Source organism: Haliotis cracherodii, unplaced genomic scaffold, assembly GCF_022045235.1.
Source record: "Haliotis cracherodii isolate W230 unplaced genomic scaffold, xgHalCrac1.p SCAF_17, whole genome shotgun sequence".
Classification (NCBI taxonomy): Eukaryota; Metazoa; Mollusca; class Gastropoda; order Lepetellida; family Haliotidae; genus Haliotis; species Haliotis cracherodii.
In genome coordinates, this window is record NW_027266272.1 from 30,769,514 (window position 1) to 30,795,171 (window position 25,658).

Genomic DNA, 25,658 nt, shown 5'->3' on the forward strand with positions numbered 1-25,658 from the left:
ATCAGCCCATAATATCTCCATTTTTTAATCAGAATAATCTTTGTGGAAACATTCTCACATTTAATCTGAAAATGAACTAAATGTTATAGGCATAAACTCAAACTGACTTTGCTGATGCCCACTGCCCTGTCAGTACACACTGAGTCTGGGAGAGCGATGCCAACTGCGTTTCCTTCCAGCTCTATACCACTGAAACACAGAAATATAACAGATCTTGCTCATGTAGGATATTCAATATCACTGATATAAACTATTTCAGAAATACAATGTTCATATTTTCTCATAATTTGTAGTTTTTCATATTTTTCAATCAAGATTTTGTTTCATGAACTATATAAAACTCAACTTTGATCATGATAATCAGATATGTCACATGTATATTTAAACATGTATATTTGTATATTATGAGAATCATTTTTTGGTATCATGGCAAGAACAAAACATCCCTATTAAACGTGGAAAAGTATATATGTATAAACCCAGCAAAATGTTAGAATCACAACAAGCGAATCTGTTTCTGAACTTACGTCATGAAGTAAGCGATGTCGAAGTTGGCTCCTTGTAGCGCCACCTTCTTGAAGTTCATGAACTTGATGAGCATCTCACGCAGCTTGGGGCTGACGATGAACTGGTCGGCCAGGTTCCAGTACTCCAAGTAGGTCAAGGACAGGTTCATATTCAGCTGGCGATAGTACTGGGAGGACACACAGATGCATCATCAGCATAGACTGGGAGGACACACAGATGCATCATGGGACAACATAGAGATGCATCATCAATATTGACTAGGAGAACACAGAAATCTGGTGTACAATTCAGTAGTACCTGGTGACGACCCCAATAGCAATGCTCAAGGGACAGTTGGGTTTGAGACGGCTGTTCCAATGTAACCATGTTTGCATGATGTGAATTGTCTTCACAATGGAGACACAAAGATAGGGCAATATCTGCCTGTTGCTTTAAGGGTGTGATGATTCACCAAAATATTTGAACAAAGTGATACATGCATACATATGGAGGGACAGTCGCAGTATTTCAGTTATATCAAAGCATGCCTGCTTAGTGTGTGAGGAAAGCCCAAGGCTGGAGATGCCTATTACATTGGCAATACCAATGAGCACAGGTATTGTATTGATGAACCAAGGATCATAATCACAGCGAATATGGGATCCAAACTACATCAGACATTGCTTTGGCTTTCTCTTTGGTAAGAAATGTATATAGGATTGTGCTATCTGCAGTATCAGTGTGGCACTGTATAAATGTTTTGTGTCCCAATAGTGTGCCAAAGTGACAGGCTGTGCCAAGGAAGCGCACTGCTCACAATGATAATGGATGAGATTGACAGTCTTACCAGATCAGCAATGTTGGCGATTTCTACAGCATATGTTGTCATTTCAGTTTGTGAGAAATTTAGACCAAGGTACTGAAACAGAACAAGACATCATTTTACAACAAAATACTTTCCTCAAAAATCACTTTTACAATATAGTTATATTTTCTTAATGATAGTTAAACACATGCAAACTGCATAAAATTAATGTAAACAAACTGAAGTGAGAAAATCAAGTCCTTACCACAGCTTTGTCCAGCACCATGGCCAGCTTCAGTGACTTTGGGGGTTGGGGAGCAGCCTCTCTCCGGTACTGTCAGACAAGGGACAGACAATCATTACTACCATCACCAGGTACCAGATAACAGTATCAGCACATACCTATCATCACCATCATCATAAGCAGCATAGCAGGCATCTCAGTACCTCATGATACAAAAGTATCAAGCTATTATGTCATGATACAAGAGAAATGTTGGAAAAGGAGTCCTATTACAAGGCTGAGTGAGATAGTATGGTCTTATGCCGCTTTAGCAATATTCCAGCAATATCACAGCAATATGAGCTTCACACGTTGTACCCATGTGGAAAAGCAAACCCAGATCTTCAACATGACAAGTGGATGTTTTAACCACTGGGCCAGCCCACCGCCCCTGTATAGAGTTGCAAAATTATTGCTCAGGACAGAATATCTGAGGTAGCTTTCATTTTAAGTCTAATTCTAAACAAAAATGACCCTCAGACTCATAGTCAAGGCTAACTTAGTGTGCATGGGAGAAGTTCCAACTTTGTCACTGTCAACACAAACTCATCAAGTCAACTTTCTCTGATTCATTAATAAGAATCAATATGGAAGACACCAATAGTGTAACATATTGTTAGCCCAATATGAATCTCAACAACCCTAAAAGTCATACATGTTATCAAAACTAAAAGGTCATTAGCAGCCGACCATGGTAGATTAGTCCTACTACTTCTCATTGTCCATCTGTTGTTGTTCAATATGCCTCAAACAGCCTGCTTGGTTGTCTCCCCTCTATTGACATCTTCAGAACAAAGCCATCTCCCACATATCAGTAACATCAAGGGCTAGTACAGGCTTTACACGATGCCAGCCTTCCAGCAATTTACATCAAGCCATGAAGACCAACATTTACTACAAGATCACAGGGAAATATTAATGAAGTTTGTGCATCCAGTCCAATCAAGTGGATGGGATAAACTTAAACACTGTTTCATTATATACCCTTTAGGTAGATGTCCAGACGGATCTCCCCAACTAATCCCAGGATATAATCAATGGCTTTAGGCATGTTCTGACACAAGGATCAAACAGTTCGCTTCAATGGCATATTTTGGAAAAAATCAAACTGGTTGAACAGGATCAATTCTGCTTGTATAATGAGAATCCTGAAGTCAATTTGTTGCTCGAGGATTTTAGTTGTATGCATATGGATGATTGAATGTATATGTATGAAATGTTTGGACTTCATCCAGGAATACACAGATGGTTGTGAAGGGTAGTCAATGGTTCATCAAGTCAACAATGACCTATGCTGGGGGCACGGGTCTAAGACGCTGCAATTTGCCAGAAACTATGATTGAGGGTTTGAATCCCAGTTCTTCCTGATTACATTTCTAGGTTTGTCAGCACCATATCTGTGTTCGATAGTTCCACCAAAGTGGTCAACTCTGAGACCTGCATCACTTCGGTCTTTCCTCCCACATAAAGATGACATGCTGTGATTCAACTAAAATACTGTTCAAAGCGGTGATTAACCCAACTCAATCACTGACCAATGCTAGTGAGTTGGGTTAACTATCGTTTGGAATTTGTATTGCACTTACATCACAGTGTGTCATCTCAGTGTGCCGGGACAGTGGAAAGTGATGCAGGTGCTAGCAGTGTTTCAGTCGTATCTTACTTTTGGGATTGCCTGACATGTCCAGGTCATAATTAAAGAATCTCACCCGAGTGTCTTTTGTTATGAAATATATCAACACGAGTTGATAAAAGTGGAAAAAAAAAGACACGAGGGTGAGATTTTATTTATCATCCAACATCATTCTTCCAACTTTTTCAGTTTGTAGACAGTAATAAGCAGTGTACTGCTAACAGCTTCAGTAGTAGAGCCATAGTGATGTCATTTGATTGTGACGTCATGGTAACCAATGATGTCACAATGGTCTGCAAAGCATTGTGATGCAATTTCATTGCAGTGATATCTACAATGTAGATATCGTTTGTTCTCACACAAGCGATATCTCTAGTGGGAGTCAGTTTTGGATGATAAAGAGGGTTATCACCTGGTAATACCTTTGTACATGGTTATGGAGCTGACATATGAAGGAAAACAATGATGAGGAATTGAATCCATGACCAGTGGCACAGCACAGTGAATAGTGATGCCGGATACCATTGAGACACCCATGCCTAAGTGACGTCTAAGGTGCCGCGATTCGCTGTGCAAAGTCGTGTGCCTTGGGCACGCCAGAAACCTATGATTGTGGGTTTGAATCCCAGTTCATCCCGATTATGTTTCTAGGTTTGTCAGCACCATACACGTGCTCATGGTTTCACCAAAGTGGTAAACGTCTGAGACATGCATCACTTCGGGCTCTCCTCCTACATTGAGCTGACATGACAAGAAACTCACTCTTATTCTCCTACTTACCCAGTATTTTTGCCTCCCTTGGTCACCAATTATTTTAGCCTCCATTGATCACCTAGTTTTTCAAGGCCCCCATAGTCACTTTTAGCTCCTCTTGATTACCCATAATTGTAGCCTCTTTTATCCACCCTGTATTTTAGCATCCCTTGATGCCTGTACTTTAGCTTCCCTTAGTCACCCTGTATTTTAACCTCCCTTAGTCACCCTGTATTTTAGCCTCCCTTGGTCTCCCTGTATTTAAGCCTCCCTTGGTCTCCCTGTATTTTAACCTCCCTTGGTCTCCCTGTATTTTAGCCTCCCTTGGTCTCCCTGTATTTTAACCTCCCTTGGTCTCCCTGTATTTTAGCCTCCCTTGGTCTCCCTGTATTTTAACCTCCCTTGGTCTCCCTGTATTTTAGCCTCCCTTGGTCTCCCTGTATTTTAACCTCCCTTGGTCTCCCTGTATTTTAGCCTCCCTTGGTCTCCCTGTATTTTAGCCTCCCTTGGTCACCCAGTATTTTTCCACTCCTTGTCAGCCTCCGACAAGAACAGGTTCCAAATCTCACCAGTTCCACCCACTAATTTCAAATACCTCATCTGACCACCTACGACCATCTAACACTCTCCATAGACGACATCAAACACTGATTTATTAATCATGTAATCTTATCTCCAGGTTATTGACTTACCCTGACTGCTCGTAAATACTTGAGTTTCCGCACAAACTCCCCCTTGTGGAGTTCATGGAACGGCAGCCACTGGCCCAGGCTATTACCTGCAATGGAATGAAATTGAAACTTGTTGATTTCATCGTTTGATGTGACTATAATGTGGATATAAACATACATGCAATGCCAGCACATCTTGATTTGTCACTGTTTACCTCTGTGGGCAGATGAATAAGGTTCTGATTTGTCCGATAACTGTCAGATTTGATGGCTAACCTCACATAAAGATTTATCAAAGCAGTATTTCTGAGATATGTTCCCATAAACTAAAACTGGAAACATTCATATAGTTTATAATTCTAAATATCAGCTCAGAAACCATTCATTGGTATGAAAAATAAAACATTTAAATCAAGTTTTTATGACTTTCACAGTCTACCTCAGAAAATTAGTTGGACTTCAATGTTGTCCTTATTTCTGTTTCTCAAATTTGATTATTTTCTGACACAATCAATAAAACTGACAGGTATGTTTTATAAGGTTGTCTTTCAAATTAATTGTGTTTTCCCTCATCCAAACAGCTATGTATTGGATAAATACCATGCACAATATGCACTGTACATGCGACTAACTTTCTATACATTGTAGTTAGTGAGTGAGTGAGTAGGGTTTTACGCCGCTTTTAGCAATATTCCAGCAATATCACGGCGGGGGACACCAGAAATGGGCTTCACACATTGTCCCCATGTTGGGAATCGAAGCCGAGTCTTCGGCGTGACGAGCGAATGCTTTAACCACTAGGCTACCCGACCGCCCTTGTAGTTAGTGAGTGAGTGAGTGAGTTGGGTTTAACGCCACTTTTAACAGTATTCCAGTTATATCGCGGTGTGTCAGCTTAATGTGGGAGGAAAGCCATAAGTGATGCTGGTCTCAGACATTTACCACTTCAGTGAAACCCACGAGCACGGATATGGTGCTGACAAACCTAGGAACATAATCGGGTCGAACCGGGATTCGAACCTACAATCATAGGTTTCTGGCGTGCCCTAGGGACTCAACTCTGCACAGCAAATCAGAACTTTAGACGACTGGGCCACCTGTCCCCCCTCTATACATTGTACATATGACCGGATGGTCAATGTTGTTAACTGAATATCACTAGCAAAGCATTACCACTGCCCATGGCCAAATGGCAATACATCAATAACAAGTTAAAATTTCAACAGTTACATTCATTTTGATAGAAAACACGTCCAGTATGAAATATGTCGGTATTCCTTTAGAATATTGTTAATAAATTTGTATGAGACACTAACTGGAGATATCTCCTCCCCATAACCATGCCATCATGATGAATAATGTCCGCAAATCTGTACCATGGACAGGTCAAAGTATGAGACCTGTCACAACACTATTGCCAGAGTGATTCTGTTCCCGAAAGTCACTTCCATGACTACATCACAGTTATAAATACTTTGGACAACTAACTCACCACACTTTTCCTTGTGAGACACAGATGCCTTGAAAACAATATGAGGGTGCTCCATCTGAAAAACAACAACAAATCAATAATATCATAACAAACATACATGGTTCTCGTTTATCATTCATATTTGTGTACTCCCTAAATACATTTCTTAACCTTAGATGCAATGTTTGTTACATTTTCAACACTGCTTTTGTAACTATAGGAGAAATGTTTACATAGATATTTACTTGTGTGTTTACTGATCACCTCCCTGTATTTAAAATTTGGTAAAAAAATATTGTTGATAAATATCAATAGTTCTGATAAAACCATGACGTCCAGGGTCCTGTGATCTTAGCACTATGGGATTATAATTGTCTTAGTGCGATCAAAGTGCTATTACTGTCATAATTCAGTGTCAAAGTATGGTAAATACGGTCATCCTAGTGTGATCTTAGCTCTAGGACTGTCAAAAGTCCATGTGACTGTACAGGAGAAACGATCACCAGAGTACAAAGATCACTCTATAGATGGGCCATGTCATCATTAAATGTCCACTGTACAGGAGAAACGATCACCAGAGTACAAAGATCACTCTATAGATGGGCCATGTCATCATTAAATGTCCACTGTACAGGAGAAACGATCACCAGAGTACAAAGATCACTCTATAGATGGGCCATGTCATCATTACATGTCCACTGTACAGGAGAAACGATCACCAGAGTACAAAGATCACTCTATAGATGGGCCATGTCATCATTAAATGTCCACTGTACCTCAGTTTTTCCAAAATCAACACCAAACATGTTAAATGAATTCTATGTTTCTCGTAAATCAGTTACAACGAGGTAAGGAATTGCATTTATGCCATCCATTTCAGGCTTATCAATAGATGTTAATGGCGAAGCAGGTCTTATCGTGTTGTATATGAGGGCTGTGCAACCTCTATTACTGGCCTCTGCCATCAACTATACCCACATGTAATGTAATGAAGTCTCGGATATTTATAAGACCATCATCCCAGCGGTAAACCGATAGCTACACTCGAAGCAATGATAAAACGTTTTTGTATCAGATGAATGCCCAGCTTTACTGCTCCTAAACAGCTTCCAGATTTTATCAAAATGAGAAATAGTCAGTGGAATTTGGGGATACATATTGATTTGAAAACCTAACCGCTTTGTTATCTTTAGCATACAGCTCTCTGGTTGTTTGCTCTGTAGCTGTTAGATCAAAAAGGTGGCAAATAGAAATTGAATTATTCAGAAGAATTCAGTTTCCATATGCATACGCTTAATTGTCCAACTGTCATTAAAAGAAAGAACATCAACTTTGACTTCCTTTATATTGAATTTAAAACTGAACTTTGCACGTTTGAACATGATGATGAATAATAATGGTTAATGCGCCAAATCCATTCTTTTGCAGCAGCTCAGATCGCTTCATTATTACCCCAGTCAGGATCAGTGTGCGCAATTTTTATTCTCAGCTCCCTTTGAAATATACAACCTAAGCTTAGGAGAAACTAAAAAGGTAACACACTATATCACCATTTCATCCTACTGGGTACCCATACACTGCTGGGTGAACAGAGGCACCAACTGTCAGGAGTCAAGTTTGCCGAACATGGTTACCCATCCATATTTACTTTCTGTGATCACCATTGTACTTAATTTGTGTGGTTTTTGATCTGTGTGCTGCCATGTAGTACAAATAAAATGAGACATGAAAACCACCAGCTATCCATTAACCAAACCTTTATACAGTGCGTGCGATTGGAAGAAACCACTGCTGAGTTGAGCCAACAAGCGCGTGCACACACTGTTCACTGTTCAATATGGCACTTGCATCATTGACTGCATGTTGTGCAAACGCATGCATGCATTTCTGGTTTGAACCTAGTGGTTAAAGCATTCGCTCGTCACCCTGAAGACCAGGGTTTGATCCCCCAAATGGGTACAATTGTAGTGTCCCCCTCCTGAGATATTACTGGAATATTGCTCAAAGCAGCATTCACCCATACTCCCTCACTCACTGACTCACCCTAAACATGGACTCCCTATGCTCAATGGTCAGTCAGTCCCACAGTCCCTCAACCATAATTTCTCTTCCACCCAGACCTTGCTATATTGCCTTTGCTCCTAATGAAGCAAGTCTAGATTTTCCACAGGTTGGGAATCTCCAAACTCTTTGGGGCTCCTTTTCATTTTAAATGGAGTTGTTTGTTTCTATCAAAGTTACATATTGTCAGAGACTGTGTGTTCAATGGTCTGTCTCCAAATTTTCAGTACAGATTCAGATCTTTTGTTTAGCCCTTGTGTGAAGCCCTAATCTCCATGTGGTTACATTAACCTACTACTGTGTAAGATATATAATCTGTGGTAATATGATGTCTGAGAGTCATGATGAGATTTATATAAAGGACCTTCTAGTCAAAGGTGGAACTGTCGACATGACCAAACTGAGATGGAAAGGATGTCCTCTGTGGGATGACTCCATGCCCTAAAACCTATATCATAAAATTTTAGTTAGCAACAGATTGATTTTTTAACAACTCAAATCAAAATTTGAAAGAATGTCAATTTGCCTCAGCCTCCTTTAAATATGACAGGAATCAGATCCACATTATTTATGCTTAGTCAGCGTTTTCAACACCTTTCATCATATAAAGATATCTCAGAGTAATCCGGTGCTCAGATTTTTAAGACGACCATGGAAAATCTAATCATGCAAACGGGAGCATGTTAAACAGATATATCAACTCCAACTTGAATCAATGTTTCATCCTTATCGCACCAAGACTTCATGAACACTAACTCTAATGGACAGGAATACTTAACAAGTCTTATCTCTCATTCTTGTGCTGACAAAATCCCTTACTAATTTGTCTAGAGGCATGAGGTCACATCAAATCTGAAAGACCTCAAAACTGTTTCCATATTTATCCAATTTATTTGTTATCAGCTAGTCTGATGTTCATTTCCAGGGCCCTGGGTCAGCTTGTCATTACGTCCGTGTCTATTTCATGCAGCGTATGGAATTATAGGGCACTGGCTGCACCACAGAATAAACATTAACCATTCCCCGTTGCTACACCATTGACTAAACCATGAACCCTTGCTGTAACCCAACTTAGGATGTTTCTATTATCCCTCATACTAAATAGCTGTTGACTTCCCTACAAAGTGATGGACCTGTGAAATCTACATTTGAAATTGACGCCTCATGTCGAGGTAGTTTATTTCGATCAATAACATCAGAATGTGAAATATCAGAGGAAATATACATCAGAGAGTCCTTTAATGTAGCTCCCATATGCAATAAGAAGCTGAGCTAGCACTTTGAAGATCCAATATACAGTGGGTAATTCCCAGGCCGTTCTTAATTAGATTTTTGACCCAACATACCATTGCACATTGCATTGTGGTTTGTCAATATCTGTGTTGACATGCACAAGCAGTAAGATGTGGTACACTGAATTAGTCTTATGAGACATCTATCAATGGCTGACATTATGTGGAGTCAATATTTGATGTGATATCTGATTTTTCAACAAGAACACAAATGCAATGGAACTACACAGAAAAAACATCCCTTTTCTTTCTAATTAGAACAGTGTGTAATTTCCTAAACCATGTCCATGGAAAGATGAGAGAGAAGAGTGGGACAGAAATAGCATATTGAATTGTCATTAGAGTTGTTTAGTGGGGATTTCACAGATGAAGAAGAATTAACCCTTTCTCCCACCAACCCTGTTCTATGATAGTGATAAACAATGTCCAGGCATCACTTTTAAGTAAACAGTAGAAATAAGCATTTTGAGTGAGTTGGGTTTAATGCTGCCTTAACCAAGTATTCCAGTTATATCATAGCTTGATGTGGGAGGAAAGCCTAAAATGATGCAGGTCTAAGATGTTTTCCACTTTGATGTTGATGTTGTTTTATGGAAACAGCTATGAAGCCAATGTTGTTTTGTGTTGACAGCTCTGCGGTCAATGTTGTTTTGTGTTGACAGGTCTGACTTCAATGTTGTTTTATGGTGACAGCTCTGCGGTCAATGTTGTTTTGTGTTGACAGGTCTGACTTCAATGTTGTTTTATGGTGACATCTCTGCGGTCAATGTTGTTTTATGTTGACAGCTCTGACTTCAATATTGTCTTATGCTGACGGCTCTGAAGTCAATGTTGTTTTATGTTGACAGGTCTGAGGTCAATGTTGTTTTGTGTTGACAGGTCTGAGGTCAATGTTGTTTTATGTTGACAGCTCTGACTTCAATGTTGTTTCATATTGACAGCTCTGACTTCAATATTGTCTAATGCTGACGGCTCTGAAGTCAATGTTGTTTCATACTGACAGCTCTGACTTCAATAGTCTTATGCTGACGGCTCTGAAGTCAATGTTGGTTTATGTTGACAGGTCTGAGGTCGATGTTGTTTTATGTTGACAGCTCTGAAGTCAATGTTGTATTATGTTGACAGCTCTGACTTCAATGTTGTTTTATGCTGACGGCTCTGACTTGAATGTTGTTTCATGCTGACGGCTCTGACTTCAATATTGTTTTATGCTGACAGCTCTTACTTCAATGATATTCTGTGTTGACAGCTCTGACTTCAATGTTGTTTTGTGTTGAGAGCTCTGACTTCAATATTGTCTTATGTTGACAGCTCTGACTTCAATGTTGTTTTATGTTGACAGGTCTGACTTCAATGTTGTTTTGTGTTGACAGCTCTGCGGTCAATGTTGTTTTGTGTTGACAGCTCTGATGTCAATATTGTTTTATACTGACAGCTCTGAGGTCAATGTTTTTTTGTGTTGGCAGCTCTGAAGACAATGTTGTTTTGTGATGCAGACAGCAACATTGCAACTATAACACTGGGGGCTGTGCATATAATCATGTCTGGTCCAGCCAAATCATCAGTGGACAGCATGAGGATAGATCTCACATGAGCACACATTACCCCCCTCCTCTTTAGTCAGCTCCTAAAAGACATGCATGGAGACCTAAACGGTTCTGCAATCAGCCATGCCCAAGGTAGGAAATGAACAACATAATGTCCACCAACGACCGCAACATCCTCCCAGACACAAATACCTTCTTATTCAACAATTTCAGTGGTTCCAAAGTCACAATGTTCCAACAGTGCCTAATATCTCGGGAACAAAATTCCATATTGATCAGATCCTAGCCCTTCTACTGCTATTCTTGCTGTCATTTATATAAGACAGACGGTGGAAGTCAATGGTCATCGATCAAATACAGGCTGATGTTCCTTGCACTGTTGGACAACAGCACTGAAGTTACGATCTGGAGAACTGTCATAGCCTTTACAGATTTCTACAAGACTGGCATTAATTGGTGCTCTGGCATGGCCAGCTACGTTTCACTTCAAATAATTCTGAATTTTTGAAAGCATGCCAACATTTTATCCCTGGATAATGTCAAGATTATTTACATTTTAACCCCTTCAAGTACACCAGAAATCTGCTGAGTATTCATACTAATACAAACTGTGCAATAATAAATACAATACCTAACTCATACCTAACTCAGGACAAATGTTTTGTTAACTATACTAGATTTGGTCCAAGACAATGACACATAACTAGATTAATATGAAAGAATCTGGAGTTTTTTTAACAGTTTCAGAAGAATGAAGTGATAAATGAACTATAATGGGTTCTGTCATGTATTTTTCTATTTCACTTTTAGATCCATCCACATTTCAAATCCAACATAAATTACATTTAGTTTTATTGTTTTAAGACACCTCCATCCGCCATTCATAATGCCATTACAAGCAGCCCTCTGAACTAGAAGAACAGTTGTAGTCAGGGAATGTATTGAAGCAGCATAACACCAAGAACGACTGATCCTTCCCTTATGGTGATGTCACCTTGTCAGTATCAGTCAATCAATCAGTGATTCCTTCCCTCTCAATAGTCATAGTCACTGACAAGCCTCAGCTCTGGTGTGGCTTATTAAACTAGACAAAAATAATCAATTGATTTCCCACAACTGCATAGAAATACTTTTTGATAGTTCTCTTTCATTTGATGAGACATCATCTGCAGTTGTAAAATAAGTATTGATCCTCCAATTTTCAATCTCCTAAGATTCAATCCAAAAGTTTTTGGAAAGATATTAAAAACTTATAATTGACTTGAAAACATTCACATCTCAAATTCCTTTCAACACCTGTCAAATTCAAAGATCCTGTCCAAATCAAAATATCATCAAATTCTGCTTTAAACTTAAATCAAAGCCATTTCAAACTGAAGGATTTTTTCCAAAACTGAACCACTTCAATTTTGTAGACGGAAATCTGATATTCTGGAAACCTACTTTGGCACAATTGGACAGTTAAACTACTGGGGTACTTAGAGGAATGGCTAAACATTGAAATAGTTGAAGGTGCCTGAATACTAGGGTACTATGTGGATGGTCAACATTGAAATTGCTGAAGGTGCCCAAAAACAAAACTGGGGTACTAAGTGGATGGTTAGATGTTGAAATAGTTGATGGTGCTCGAATACTGGGGTACTGAGTGGATGGTTAAACGTTGAAATAGCTGTAGGTGCTCGAATACTGGGGTACTATGTGGATGGTTAAATGTTGAAATTACTGAAGGTGCTCGAATACTGGGGTACTATGTGGATGGTTAAACGTTGAAATTGCTGGAGGTGCTCGAATAGTGGGGTTCTATGTGGACAGTTCAACTTTGAAATCACTGAAGCGGCATGAGCACTTGCATATATATATATATATATATATGAAATAATCAACTTTGAAATCACTGTAAGACAACAAATAGTGACACTGATACAGATGGATTTGTCATATGACAACACAAAGACTTGTGAAATGCATGTCTCTCAACTGTGACAAATGTTCCCTCTCTGTATGAACTTCTGGTGCTAAATCCACCTCATTTGATCAAAAGAATCAAATGAATCCATTTTGGTAGCAGCAAAACCATTGTGCCTGACTGAAGACAATACTTACACCTTCATCTCCCCCAAGGAGCGGCTGAATCACAAATGTCTCATTGTGCATTTGAATGACACCCCTGAAACAGAAAGAATTATTCTTAAATTCAGTTTTATAATGTCAATTTTTTTTTACAAAATTCTGTCTGCATTTTAAAGTGTCATGTCCCTCCATCTACACAAAAGAAAACAACATAAAATCAGTAAACGTTTTCAAAACAATATAAGTGGCCAGCACCATTTCGTCATTTGTAATGATATCACATTATCATGTATTCATCTTTTCAAATAAAATGGGTACAAGGGTCTTGAAGTCTTTGTCTATAATATTGCATTTAAGGACCCCTGAATGTTTATGACAATTAAGGCACCCTTATTTCTTACAATGTATCAACATAAAACATCGAAAATTAGCCTATTTTTCAATCAACACGTAAAACCGTTTTTTCCCCGATCAACACCCATACCACACAGCATCGATGCATCGTCAAGAGGACCTTTTCAACAATGATCAATGTAATATTTGATAGAAGCTGTCATTGAATGGAGACATCACTATCTTTCATACAAAAAAACTACAATTCTAAAATCAATGTGACCCAAGACAAGAATGTCAAAATCAGCCATTCTGGGCCATGACATGCAATGATGACATTATCATGGCTGAACTTGACAAGGCCCATGGTGTGAACATATCACATGTTGAGAAGATTCAGAACTACTGTCTGACACATTTCAGCAAAATCTTGAGACAAGAAGTCCCATTTGGCTATATCTGCATAATCCAGAGACTTATTTAGGAATCTAAACAAAGTGCATATGGCAGGCAAATTCGAAAAAACATTATTTTGTTCAAAATTGGTTATTTTAACATTTGATTCAGTGTGATAATGTAAACCTCAAGTTAATGCCTCTACCACATTATGGGCACTGTTGTCAGTGATATACAAGTTACCTCTACAAAGCCATTACACATGCTATAACCATATTAACATGGATTTGAAAATTTACTGACATTTCCTGCAGACTTGGGGCTGAATATCGGCCTTTGAGCAGGTCTAGATAAATCCATGTAATCTCAAACACAGCCAACTGATGCTCACAGTCACCAAGAAGGGTATAGGTCCTGAAGCTCACCTTGTTCTTTCAGACTTATCAAAAATCATAATCTATTGCTAAACATGGCTACTTGTTTGTTTGTTGTTTAAGACCACAGTTAGCAATCTTCCAGCTATACCATGGTGACCATTACATAATCAAGTCTGGACCAGACAAAACAACGTCACTGGCATTTCAGAAAAAAGAAAAGTTATCAAATTTTCATTTTCAAGCCTTTATGTAAATTCATACATAACATGCTACTCTGGATCAAACAATAACAGAACAATAACTAGCCATGAACAAGCCACAAGCTGTCACTAATATGAAAAGTGTCAGGAAACTACTTGACATGAAGGATCAACATAGAAATTTCAAGATGATGCCACTACGAATCATACACATGGAACCATGTTTAGATAGTCTCAAATTGTCACACTGGGCATCACAAACTTGATCCATGTTTAGCCATGAACTGGAGAATGAAATTCAATCAATTAAAAAACCCATCTACATGAATAAGAGATGTGATGAGCAAATGTTTCTGATTATATTTTTTACACGAGTCAAAACTTTTTTTTATATCATTGATATTCCAATCTTGCCTTTAGAAAGCATGTGTTGATATCCATCACATTAATTTCAAGACTGATGCTTCAAAAATTGATTTCGTACTTGAACTTGAGCTGTAATACTGTTTTCATTTCTCCAAGGGTCCAAACATTCCTGATTGGGCAATTCTTGCTCAATGCAAATATCCGACTCTGGCTGGTCCCCTCTGAATGATTAGTGTGTTTTGGGCGGACTTAAGACAGTAAATACAATGATTAGGGGAGAAAATAAACACAGCACCCATGTCAGTTAAAAATGTGTATTTCATCAGATTCAGCTGTGACAAGGGAGTGATATAACATGGCTGACAATCAATATTGGGAGGGCCTTTTGGGGGAGGTACAATTGTCATGGATCTTTTCAGGGAAGAAGCATCTCAGAAGTGTGTTTTTAGTAACATCTTTTTCATGACAGATTTTACAGAATGTGTTTCTGTATGTGTTGATGTTGTTTTGTATAATGTTAAGCTACAATAGCCTGGGCATGTAACAGCAGAGGTGATATTAGGAACAACATGATGTCAGGATAATGAGGACACAGAATCATCCAAGTCATTGAGTCTGACAAACTGATTCATTTTAGTCATAGGGATACAGGGACCCATTCTGCCCTGGAATCCTGACCTTGGAAGACAAGTCTGGGGTACAGGGACCCATTCTGCCCTGGAATCCTGACCTTGGAAGACAAGTCTGAGGTGCAAGGACCCATTCTGCCCTGGAATCCTGACCTTGGAAGACAAGTCTGAGGTGCAAAGACCAATTCTGCCCTGGAATCCTGACCTTGGAAGACAAGTCTGAGGTGCAAGGACCAATTCTGCCCTGGAATCCTGACCTTGGAAGACAAGTCTGAGGTGCAAGGACCTGGGGTACAGGGACCCATTCTGCCCTGGAATCCTGACCTTGGAAGACAAGTCTGAGGTGCAAAGACCAATTCTGCCCTGGAATCCTGACCTTAGAAGACAAGTCTGAGGTGCAAGGACCTGGGGTACAGGGACCCATTCTGCCCTGGAATCCTGACCTTGGAAGACAAGTCTGAGGTGCAAAGACCAATTCTGCCCTGGAATCCTGACCTTGGAAGACAAGTCTGAGGTGCAAGGACCAATTCGGCCAGGAATCCTGACCTGGGCCCCGTTCCACAAAGCGATCTTAGGGCTAAGTTGATTGTAACTCACTAAGTACGCGATCTTAAATTTTTGTTACGATCGGCCGCCCGTTCCACAAAGCAATCTTAACTAAGAGAGTTGTAAGTTAAGATCAAAATGCTAAGTTGCTCTGGACCAACTTAGGATCGCTAAAATCGATCTTAAATATTGTACCATAACAACAAAGATGGCGTATGTTGACTTATTATTATATCAGATAACATTCTGACAGTCCACAGCTCACTTACTTGTTAGCGATGTCCTCCCATATGCTGCCTTTCAGCTTATTGGTGACGGTAGAGCTGAATGAGGAATTCAGTGTCGTGTGGTGAACAGCCACCTCATCAACAAGGACAGCGATCTCGCGTGCTGAAAAATTGCTGCGACGAACGTGTTTGACGCCGACAGAGGTCTGCGATTCAGCCATATTTCGACAACGGTCGTCTGCTAAACATGACCAAGGGAGGCCACTCTTAGGGAAACTTTCGTATCTTCATGGCTGAAGATTCCGATCTTTTTTAAGATCGGCTACTTAAGAACTTGTAAAGTTACAATCGCCCTAAGATAGCTTTGTGGAACGGGCGTAAACTTTAGCTAAGACGATTTTATAATCGACGTAAGTCTCTAAGATTGATGGTAGTTACGATCGCTTTGTGGAACGGGACCCTGGGAAGACAAGTCTGAGGTGCAAGGACCTGGGGTACAGGGACCCATTCTGCCCTGGAATCCTGACCTTGGAAGACAAGTCTGAGGTGCAAAGACCAATTCTGCCCTGGAATCCTGACCTTGGAAGACAAGTCTGGGGTACAAGTTTTGTGAAGAAGTATTGCTCCAGCAGACTCAAAATCAATTGATTCCCAGTCAAATATCTTTCTGTGAAAATGTTTTTAGAAGAAGTCCTCTATTCAATTCACAACTCAAACTGTCCCACTTCGCCCCAACAACCCCCTGTATGGAACCACCAATGCTATAAAACCTCCCTTGGAGAGATCAACTATGCCCAACTAACAAAATACTTGTATTGATTTGAGGCCATCTTTTAACAATAATCACATCATCATCCTTAATTATGCAACACACAGGCACATGGAAGAGGAAATCTCACAGAAAGAAGTGACAGCCTTGACAGAAATGAATTTTCTTGCTCATACCTTATTACGTGTTAACCAGTAAAGAGCCATTTTTTATTCTTGTCATAAGTTTTGGTCATGAAAAGGTTTAATGAGTCAATTATTTTTTCACATACCATCTTTCAACGACTTTTGGAATCAAGCCAGCGACCTTCCACTCTCCAGGCAGATGCCCTATCCACTACACCATGGATGCAGTTCCATTGGGTTTAACCTTCAATAGTTCTTCAGTCACATGAAGGTGTGTCTTCTTCATATTTGAGGGAAGCTGACATAACCCTGGTCAAAGACCTTTACACCTTTGGTAACAACCTATACAAGAATGTATGGGTTTGCAGCTGGCATTCCATATCATAATCAGTCATTCAAACCATTGACAAGCAGATCCTGCTACAGCAAAGGAATGCAACTCTGCCCAGCAAAACTCTGGCACCACTGGACAACCTGCTCACACCCACCCAAACCCTACACAAAAAACATATTCAAAGACAGACATACATAGACATTGAACATGAAGACAATCTGAAAAGATACCTAATACACACAGCCATTGGCCATGATGTGTATGCAACATGTTTCCCTCACTCACTTGATTATCAGTGGAAAATGGCAAACACTCTTTAATGGCAAACCAATTTCACTGAAAATCTTTACGAGTTCTTCAATTTAGTACAAAGCCTGCAGAGGTATGTGAACAATTCATACGTCCCAACTGATTTTACCATCATAATATACTATTGCATGTTCTGTGATGTCATTTGAAACAATATTGCTCAAGCAAATAATTGGGTTTGAATTACAATCAATATCAAGTCATTTTGGGGAGAGTGAAAAATGCTTTTATTTAGAATTCTTTTCGCATGTCTTGAAGATGTTGAACAAACACAGGTTCCCTTGAGTAACAAACTAATCCATTTTAGACACAACACTGTATTTTAATCACACAGCAACGAGAACTATGCTCAGTAGATCAGAAGAAACAACTCCATTCCACAGTGTTAACAAAATATCTCTTCACATGGAATTCAATTTGCCTGGACTCTCTGTGGAGCTACTATACATCCCTGTGCATTAACAGAACATTTTCAAACCTATCAGTAAAACATAATTCATTTAAACTTGGAAACAAAACCAGTCTAAAAAACAGAATAAGGACAGGATGCTTCCTTTGCAATATTACCAGGTCACCACATGTTTTTCTCTCATGCAGTAGGTAGAGAAGTTACATAAAAGCATCACCAACAATTGATGCTCAGTTGGCAGTGGAAGTTAACTCTGACAAACATTCAAACAAACCCTTTTTTGGAACAATTAGACTTGCGTTAATGTCAAAGTTGGCCTTAACCTTGACATTCATAAAAAATATTACATTAAAACTAGATATGTTACCAGACAAAGCCAAATATGGATTGCCCTACCAAAGACTAATTTTGTTGACATGATTTGAATGATCACCAAAGTATGAAAAACATTTCCTAGCCAAACCCAATGCTTATCACTTCAAATATTTTAACAGAGAGCTCTTATTTTTCTTGGAAATTGATCTTCCCAAACAGAAATCAGTTTACCTTGAGAGTTACAACATTGGTTGCCATGGCAATACAAAACCAGAAACATTAATTTTACATTTTCCTGCAACTACAACATGGTTTGTAATTACCAAAGTGGCTCAGATGGGATGTGTGTTCAAACGAAAACCAAAGTTAATTGGGCGTAATTAGTAGGCAATGAGTGAATTTAATGGACATATTAATCTGAAAATAACTAAAATATTTCTAAAAAAACATACTGTTTCTTAAAACAAAAAGTATCTAATTTTTGTAGAAATTGACAGATGAATATTCCTACTCATAAAAATATAGGAATATAAACATTTCCTCCTTTAAAGCAGAAGATTAAATCAACTGATAATGATTTGAAAACAAAGGTCAATTCAACTCAATGGGATCAAAGATATAAATTCTTTGATGAAATGTTGAATATGTTTTCCATATTATTTTTAGTAATGTGTTTCATATCTTCAAAATATTTCCCCCATGAGAATTCACTGAGTTCAAATTAACTTCCAGAACAAAAATATAAAGAGTCAATTTGAGAACAAGTTCCTATTAGGATACAAAAAACATCCAGTATCTTGTCCTGCCACATGAAATACTTTATCTGATTCAATCCCCTGGAAAGTGGAGCCTGTACTTGGAAGATGCATGACAGATTGTGAGAGAGCGACACAGGCGCCAACTTCCATCAAGTGCCCAGGAGAGGTATTAACAGTGAGATATAGAGAATTAATTCAATAACCATCACTAACAGTCACATTACAATTCTCTGGCTTCCAAATATTCACCCTTGGGTTGTCCCATGAAATAATTGGCATTTTCTTGAGAAAAAGTGTCACACGGGTCATGAGCCTTGGGAGTCTTTATTTAGATGGAGGAGAATACTAATTAGGACTTATTTTTAAAAATGTCTGAAAATAATGTTAAAGTACAGAATGATTGAGCAATAATTGGTCAAGAAAATTGCTCTGCTGACTGGAGCAGGATAGACCAGCGGTTGACTATTAAAGAGCATACCGTGAAACCACTAAACCAAAGCCGGTCAAGCAACAGCATACTGGCGACCTATTCTGCCCTTGAATATACATGTGTGATGTTCTAGCAGAGTGGAAAACTCTTGGCAAAAACTGAGTTTGCGAATCAGTCCCTACTGTTGATGACATACATTGTTTTAATCCGGAAAGGTCCTAGCTGTGAGATGGTTCATACACTCAAGTGCTTTTCAGGCATTTTCCAGTTAAATCTAACTTGGTTCTCTCCGAGGACAGGGGCGGTCGGGTAGCCTAGTGGTTAAAGCGTTCGCTCGTCACGCAGAAGACCCGGGTTCGATTCCCAACATGGGTACAATGTGTGAAGCCCATTTCTGGTGTCCCCCGCCGTGATATTGCTGGAATATTGCTAAAAGCGGCGTAAAACCATACTTACTCACTACTCTCCGAGGACAAGCATTGATTGTGTGAGAGAGTGACCTGCTGCACAGTTCTGAAAAAGCCACCTCATGGTTATATACTTGAGGACAACCTCACCTGATCCCACTGCACGTGCTGACCGCGACACTGGACCACTCATCCCTCTTGACATACCCATGGTAGAAACAGTGCTCGATGTTCTGAAACAGGCAATGGTGAAGATACAGAAACACACAGAGACAACTACAGGTAATAAAATAAGATGGATAGTTGACAATGACATCAATGTCCTGGGCCTTCCCAGCTAACAAGGAGTATGTTCAACATGTAATGTGGCAGAAAGGTGATGAGTCATCAATGTCATAATGTCTCTGCAGGCTGAAGACAAACGTTATATCATCTATTCAAGGGGTGATCCAGCATTTGTAAAAGTGGAAGGTCCTAAATATGAAAATCCTCTCTCAGATAATTTTACTGCCTGCAACATAAGATTTGGTGCTCAAGGGGGGGGGGCTCCCTGGATCTGGATCCACATATGTTTTTTGCCAGTGTTGTTCCAATTAACTGACTTCATTGATTGAATGGATTGAAAGCAGTTTCCAGTCAGGGTATCAATCATTAAATCTGTGATTATAATAGTTAATTTTTCTTAACTTGTGGGGAACAATATTTTCAGATACAGCAAATATAAAATAACAAAGTTTGGAAACATTCCCCATGGACGTGGCTTCAAGGAAAGTTATTGTAAGGTTAAATAGTAACTGTCTAAATATTGACAGAGCGAAGTTTAATATATCACATAGCGAGGAAACAGAATAATGATGCTGAATATCATCCTCATTCATTATCGATTATAGATAAATTGCACTTTCAAACCACTGATCATTCTTGTAATTGCCAAGACTATTTTTTTCAAAGCTGAGGTTAACAAAACATCAAGCTTTCATTACAAGGAATGATAAACCAAAACACAACCTTACCCACAGACATTTCATGAACCTAACCACCAAGGCATAGATGGGATTCCAGACTACAAAGTTAAAGTGGCACAGGTGGTCGGTGTTTACTGCTATGATGAAAAAAACAGTCATCAGTATCAGGGCTAACATGGGATCCTGGCACACCTAAGTCTGACGCCTTAGCCATCCTCCACACACCACATCCACTTACAACAACAGCAGTGTGAAACAACAGCACAACCACAGACAATATAAATCAGGCATGTTAGTTATCCACCAAAGATGCTCATATCTGAAGTATGGAAGTGTTTGTACACAAGGTATACCATATTGTCTTCAGTATAGTGCGCACCCAAGTATAATGCACACACACCTCTAGCGGATTCAGTTTTTAGGAAAAACATTTTTTTGAATATTATGCACAGAAAAAATTACCCCTTCAGCGAAATCCGGTAAAAGAACGGGTGATAAGAAACTTGGTCAGACATGTTGATTAACTGTTTAAATTGTATTTTTTGTTCTGCAAGACATTTTTTTACATGCAGGGATTAAGATTACCTAGATTTTTTTCTCGTATCAGCTGTACACACGTTTTCTTGGAATCTACCAGTGATTCGGTTAAAACTTATCCAATGATATAACTTTAAAGAATTTTGATGCAAGGATCGGGGAAACTCAAACTATTGTTTTATCAGGAATAATATATTCCAATATCATGTTATTTTAGTTGCAGCTGTTACTAAATATATTCAAAATACCAATAACCCTTAGCGAAGCACTTCGGTGCAGCTGATTGCTATTGCCAGTTATTTTTTTGCACATGGAACAATTTGACCAGTCACCGTCTAGGCTCCTGCGCACGTGATCGCGAGAACTACATGTTGACATAGAATCGTCAAACTACAACAAATATGACTTTTAACGAGTCAAAGTAAGGCATTTATGGTGCATGTATCCATTCTCTGTCAACTAAAGTTTGTTTCAAGGAGCCAAAATCGGTAATGTGACCTTGGTTGCTGTTAATAACGGTGAGTTGTGCGATCTTCCAATCGCTTCACACGCGATTTCGCCGAAATTAATTAAAACAATATTAAAAGGGATTTTGAATAAAATTAATGAAATAAGTTACAAACATAAGTCCAGATATACAAAGAACACTTTTTATAAGCAGACAGTGTTACAAGATTACATTGTGTACTCCGATACAGATTTGTTGACATGGTATTTCTGGTGTTACGTGCTCACGGTAATGTCTTTGTGTTATTTGGGAAAAGCCCCATCAAAACTCATCATGGCATGTGTATTGCACACCCCCTTCTACGCAGCTGTTTTTTTATTTTGAGAAAAAAGTGTGCACTATACCCAAGAAAATACTGTAATTATTTCCTTTCTGACATTCAGTTACTGAAAGGATGAAATATTAACTCAAACTGTGAGTCGTAAGTGTACAAAACAAACAATATCCACAACATTGTAATTAATCCATGGAAAATGTCTTGAGGTGTTTACTAATTGACTATCTATTTTCTCCTGCTTGTATACGATACTATGTGTGTTTTCCTGGTGAGGGTGAGGCTTTTGTTCTGTAGTTATACTGATCAACCGTAAAGACTGCTTGTAATCATGTTATGGTTATTGGATTAACAATGTCATATAACACGTACCTGCTACATAATGGGTCACGCTCTGGCAGAATTCATGACCACAGTCTAGACAACAGCCATTTAAGCTTCTGGATCAAAATCAAACGTGGACTAATTTCATATTTATTGGCATCATCTTTCTGAATGAACATGTCTGACATTTTTCTCAAGACACGAACTCATAGAATAAATCAAACAAAAGAAGAGTACATGTCTCAGTGTCATGTCCTTTGGGTTGGAGATGCTTGAAGTGGTTTAGAGCATCAGCAGAAACCAGGTTTGTTTTTTTCAAATTCAGGCCTTACTTTCAGCTTCAAATAGAGTTTTTTCCAAAACATATCATACCTCTTAGTAAGTCGCAGACTAACATGTAATCTCTGAAATCAAAATATTTTACAGAAAAAGAGGAAAACTTGTCTCAATGAAATATAATAAAAAGGAGCACAAAGACTTGCCAACTATTATAGATTTGCATGGGCTGTATTGGACATATTTGCTTCAGTGCCTGCACTACGTAAGACATATAGACCTGATTCATGTGTGAATCCAAACCATGCAAAGATCCGTCTCAAGCTGCTGCCACTGACACGGGACCAGGTTACCCCCTTGACAGTATTGTTACAGTACAAAAGTTTGTCAGATGAAACATCAACCGCAGTCCTGATAATCTTGCAAAACTTAAATTTTCACCTTTGCCCTTGACAAGACAAGAGCAGAGGTGCATAAAAAGTCTAAGAATACTAATGGCATTAATAATTTAGCAGAAAGGGAATATCTCATTTCAAGAACTTTTTCTGAAATTGCAAAATTCAGAAAAAAGATTGCTCCAAACCCAGTATTGTATTTCACTCTAACTTCCTCTGGTTCGGTTTTCAAGGAGTGAAATTCTAATTTGTACTGACAGAGAACCACAATAGGGAGAATCAGATTGATAAAATATAATTGTAGAAATCTTCTGAGATTCAAGTGTGTCTGGAGGTTTTTATGAAATTCTCTTTTTAGTGACCCACCTTTCAGCAGACATAATTCTAACATAAATAGATTTGACATTAAAATTGAACCCTCTGATCCTGAATGCTATACAATACTTGCTGTGTGCTGTGTAAGTGGGGATGAGGTGCACACAATGGTATCTGTGTATAGACAATGATTGAATTGCTTCTCCATAATGATGACAAACTCTACATATGTCAGTAGCAAACTGATGAAATTGTTCATTGTCCTACATATTTGGCCATGCTACTATGACCTACAGGAAATGAACTATATATATCAGCTTTTAAATTGCCTCAGATGGGTTTTCTTAGCAAAGGGTCGATGGTAGAATAGATATTGACCTATAGTTTCTGAAATGAAACTATTGTAAGAATTGTTTTGTAAAATTGACTTCTGATATGTTACAGAAAAATGCCCAGAGAAACAGTTCATTTTCAGATCCGTTCCCAAACATGAATTATGAGGATTTATACAGAAGCTGAAACCCTGATATCGGTTTTCTGGGAATTCAATAATTTATTTGTTTTTTTAAAGATAAAATCTGATTTTATCATCATTCAGAGAATGTCAAATCTTAAATAACAGAATATGTCAATGCCAAAACAAAACAAAACAAAATCGCTGTTAATGAGTTTTCTGCTGATGGGAAGCTATGTGACCTTACATCTTGAAATTTATCTTGTGACGAGAAATAATATGTTTTTATGGCCTATTAACTCATCAATATCCAGCTGGATGTTATATGCCATGGTTGTATTAAGATACTTCAGTCAGCTCCAGATGTAAATCACCACAGGATAACAGATTCTACCACCAGCCAATCAGAAACCCTGTCGTGAACAACTGGAAAATAAATTTCCATCTAATATTTGAGTATGGACCCTAAAACCATCAGCTATTAAATGTCAAGCCTCTGCTGCTAATGGGTTCTGGAGCAGCGGTCATGTCCACTGGTTGTTATATAACCAGGAACGGTCTCACCTCCTGATGTTGTTTTATGATGGTGGTGACTGCCAAGAGCCTAGTCGTCTGATGTAGCTAAGCAAAGGGTTGTTTACTGTCAAATAATGTATTACATTGACAACAAAACAGCTGCCATAGACACTGCAAAAACCTAACATATCTCATGATGTGATTTTGAAGTTTGTAAGGGAAGAAAGCTAAACATATTTAAATAGAAACTGGCTAAATTAGAAAGGATTCAAACACAAACAGACAAAACCAGTGTGAATAATAATCAGTTGAATATTGAAATAGCATGTACTAAATTCTAAACTGGAATATTGTCCAATGTCAGTGCTTATATCAAAGAACACCACCTTCCCCCAGAATTATGTAATACAAAAATCAAACTTCACAAGTAGGTCAATGTGAAAGTCAGACTATTCCAAAATAACATGGCACAAGGCTGTACTGAGATATTGTCAGGTTTTAATCGCAATGGGTTTCTTCTATCAGTTGAGGACTTACAGCCAAGGTTTGTACTAAGATTTTGGAGTCATCAGTTGTACTCCTCAGATCAGTTTGTGAAAACAGGCCCAAGTAGGACCATTAATCAGCAAATTATGAACCACCCCAACCTTGGCGCCCGCATACTGGGAAGGTGCCAGGGCAGAGTCCAGCTATCAAGCTACATGGGCAATGTTAGATGATGGTACGATGCTGGTCCCATCTTGGCTCCAATGGAGATGGCAGAGTTGGAGAGGCCTTGTGGAAGGATGGGCAGGCTAATGTTGCACAGCCGTCAACACCTGTCTATTTCTGGCAGCTAATTAAGGGAATTGTTCATGTCAAACAATGAAGTATATATTTGTTCTCCTGATAGACAGGTGGATTCTGAGAGACTGGAGACAAACAAACCAATAAGCTTCTTCCTTAAAATTAACAAGTCTGGGAGGGGATTTCTTTTCTCCACCACAATGCGATTAACATTTAGGAATGTCAGATGAGATATATTGTCTTCAGGGGAGTAGAGTGTGTATGTCAGAGAAGAGGTTATGTACA

At 38.8% G+C, this 25,658-nt stretch overlaps 1 protein-coding gene across 3 annotated transcripts in view; it reads right to left on the reverse strand.

Annotated features, from left to right (window-relative positions):
• LOC139465057 (disintegrin and metalloproteinase domain-containing protein 28-like) overlaps positions 1–25,658 on the reverse strand; it is a 105,060-nt gene that overhangs the window by 17,521 nt on the left and 61,881 nt on the right. For all 3 annotated transcript variants that reach the window (XM_071246755.1, XM_071246756.1, XM_071246754.1), the window contains exons 5-12: positions 20,174–20,256; positions 13,127–13,190; positions 6,145–6,199; positions 4,674–4,759; positions 1,578–1,646; positions 1,355–1,426; positions 528–694; positions 108–189 (exon numbers count right to left, since the gene is read on the reverse strand). In XM_071246755.1, coding sequence (XP_071102856.1) covers positions 108–189; positions 528–694; positions 1,355–1,426; positions 1,578–1,646; positions 4,674–4,759; positions 6,145–6,199; positions 13,127–13,190; positions 20,174–20,256 — 678 coding nt within the window. The remainder of the gene's footprint in view (positions 1–107; positions 190–527; positions 695–1,354; positions 1,427–1,577; positions 1,647–4,673; positions 4,760–6,144; positions 6,200–13,126; positions 13,191–20,173; positions 20,257–25,658) is intronic.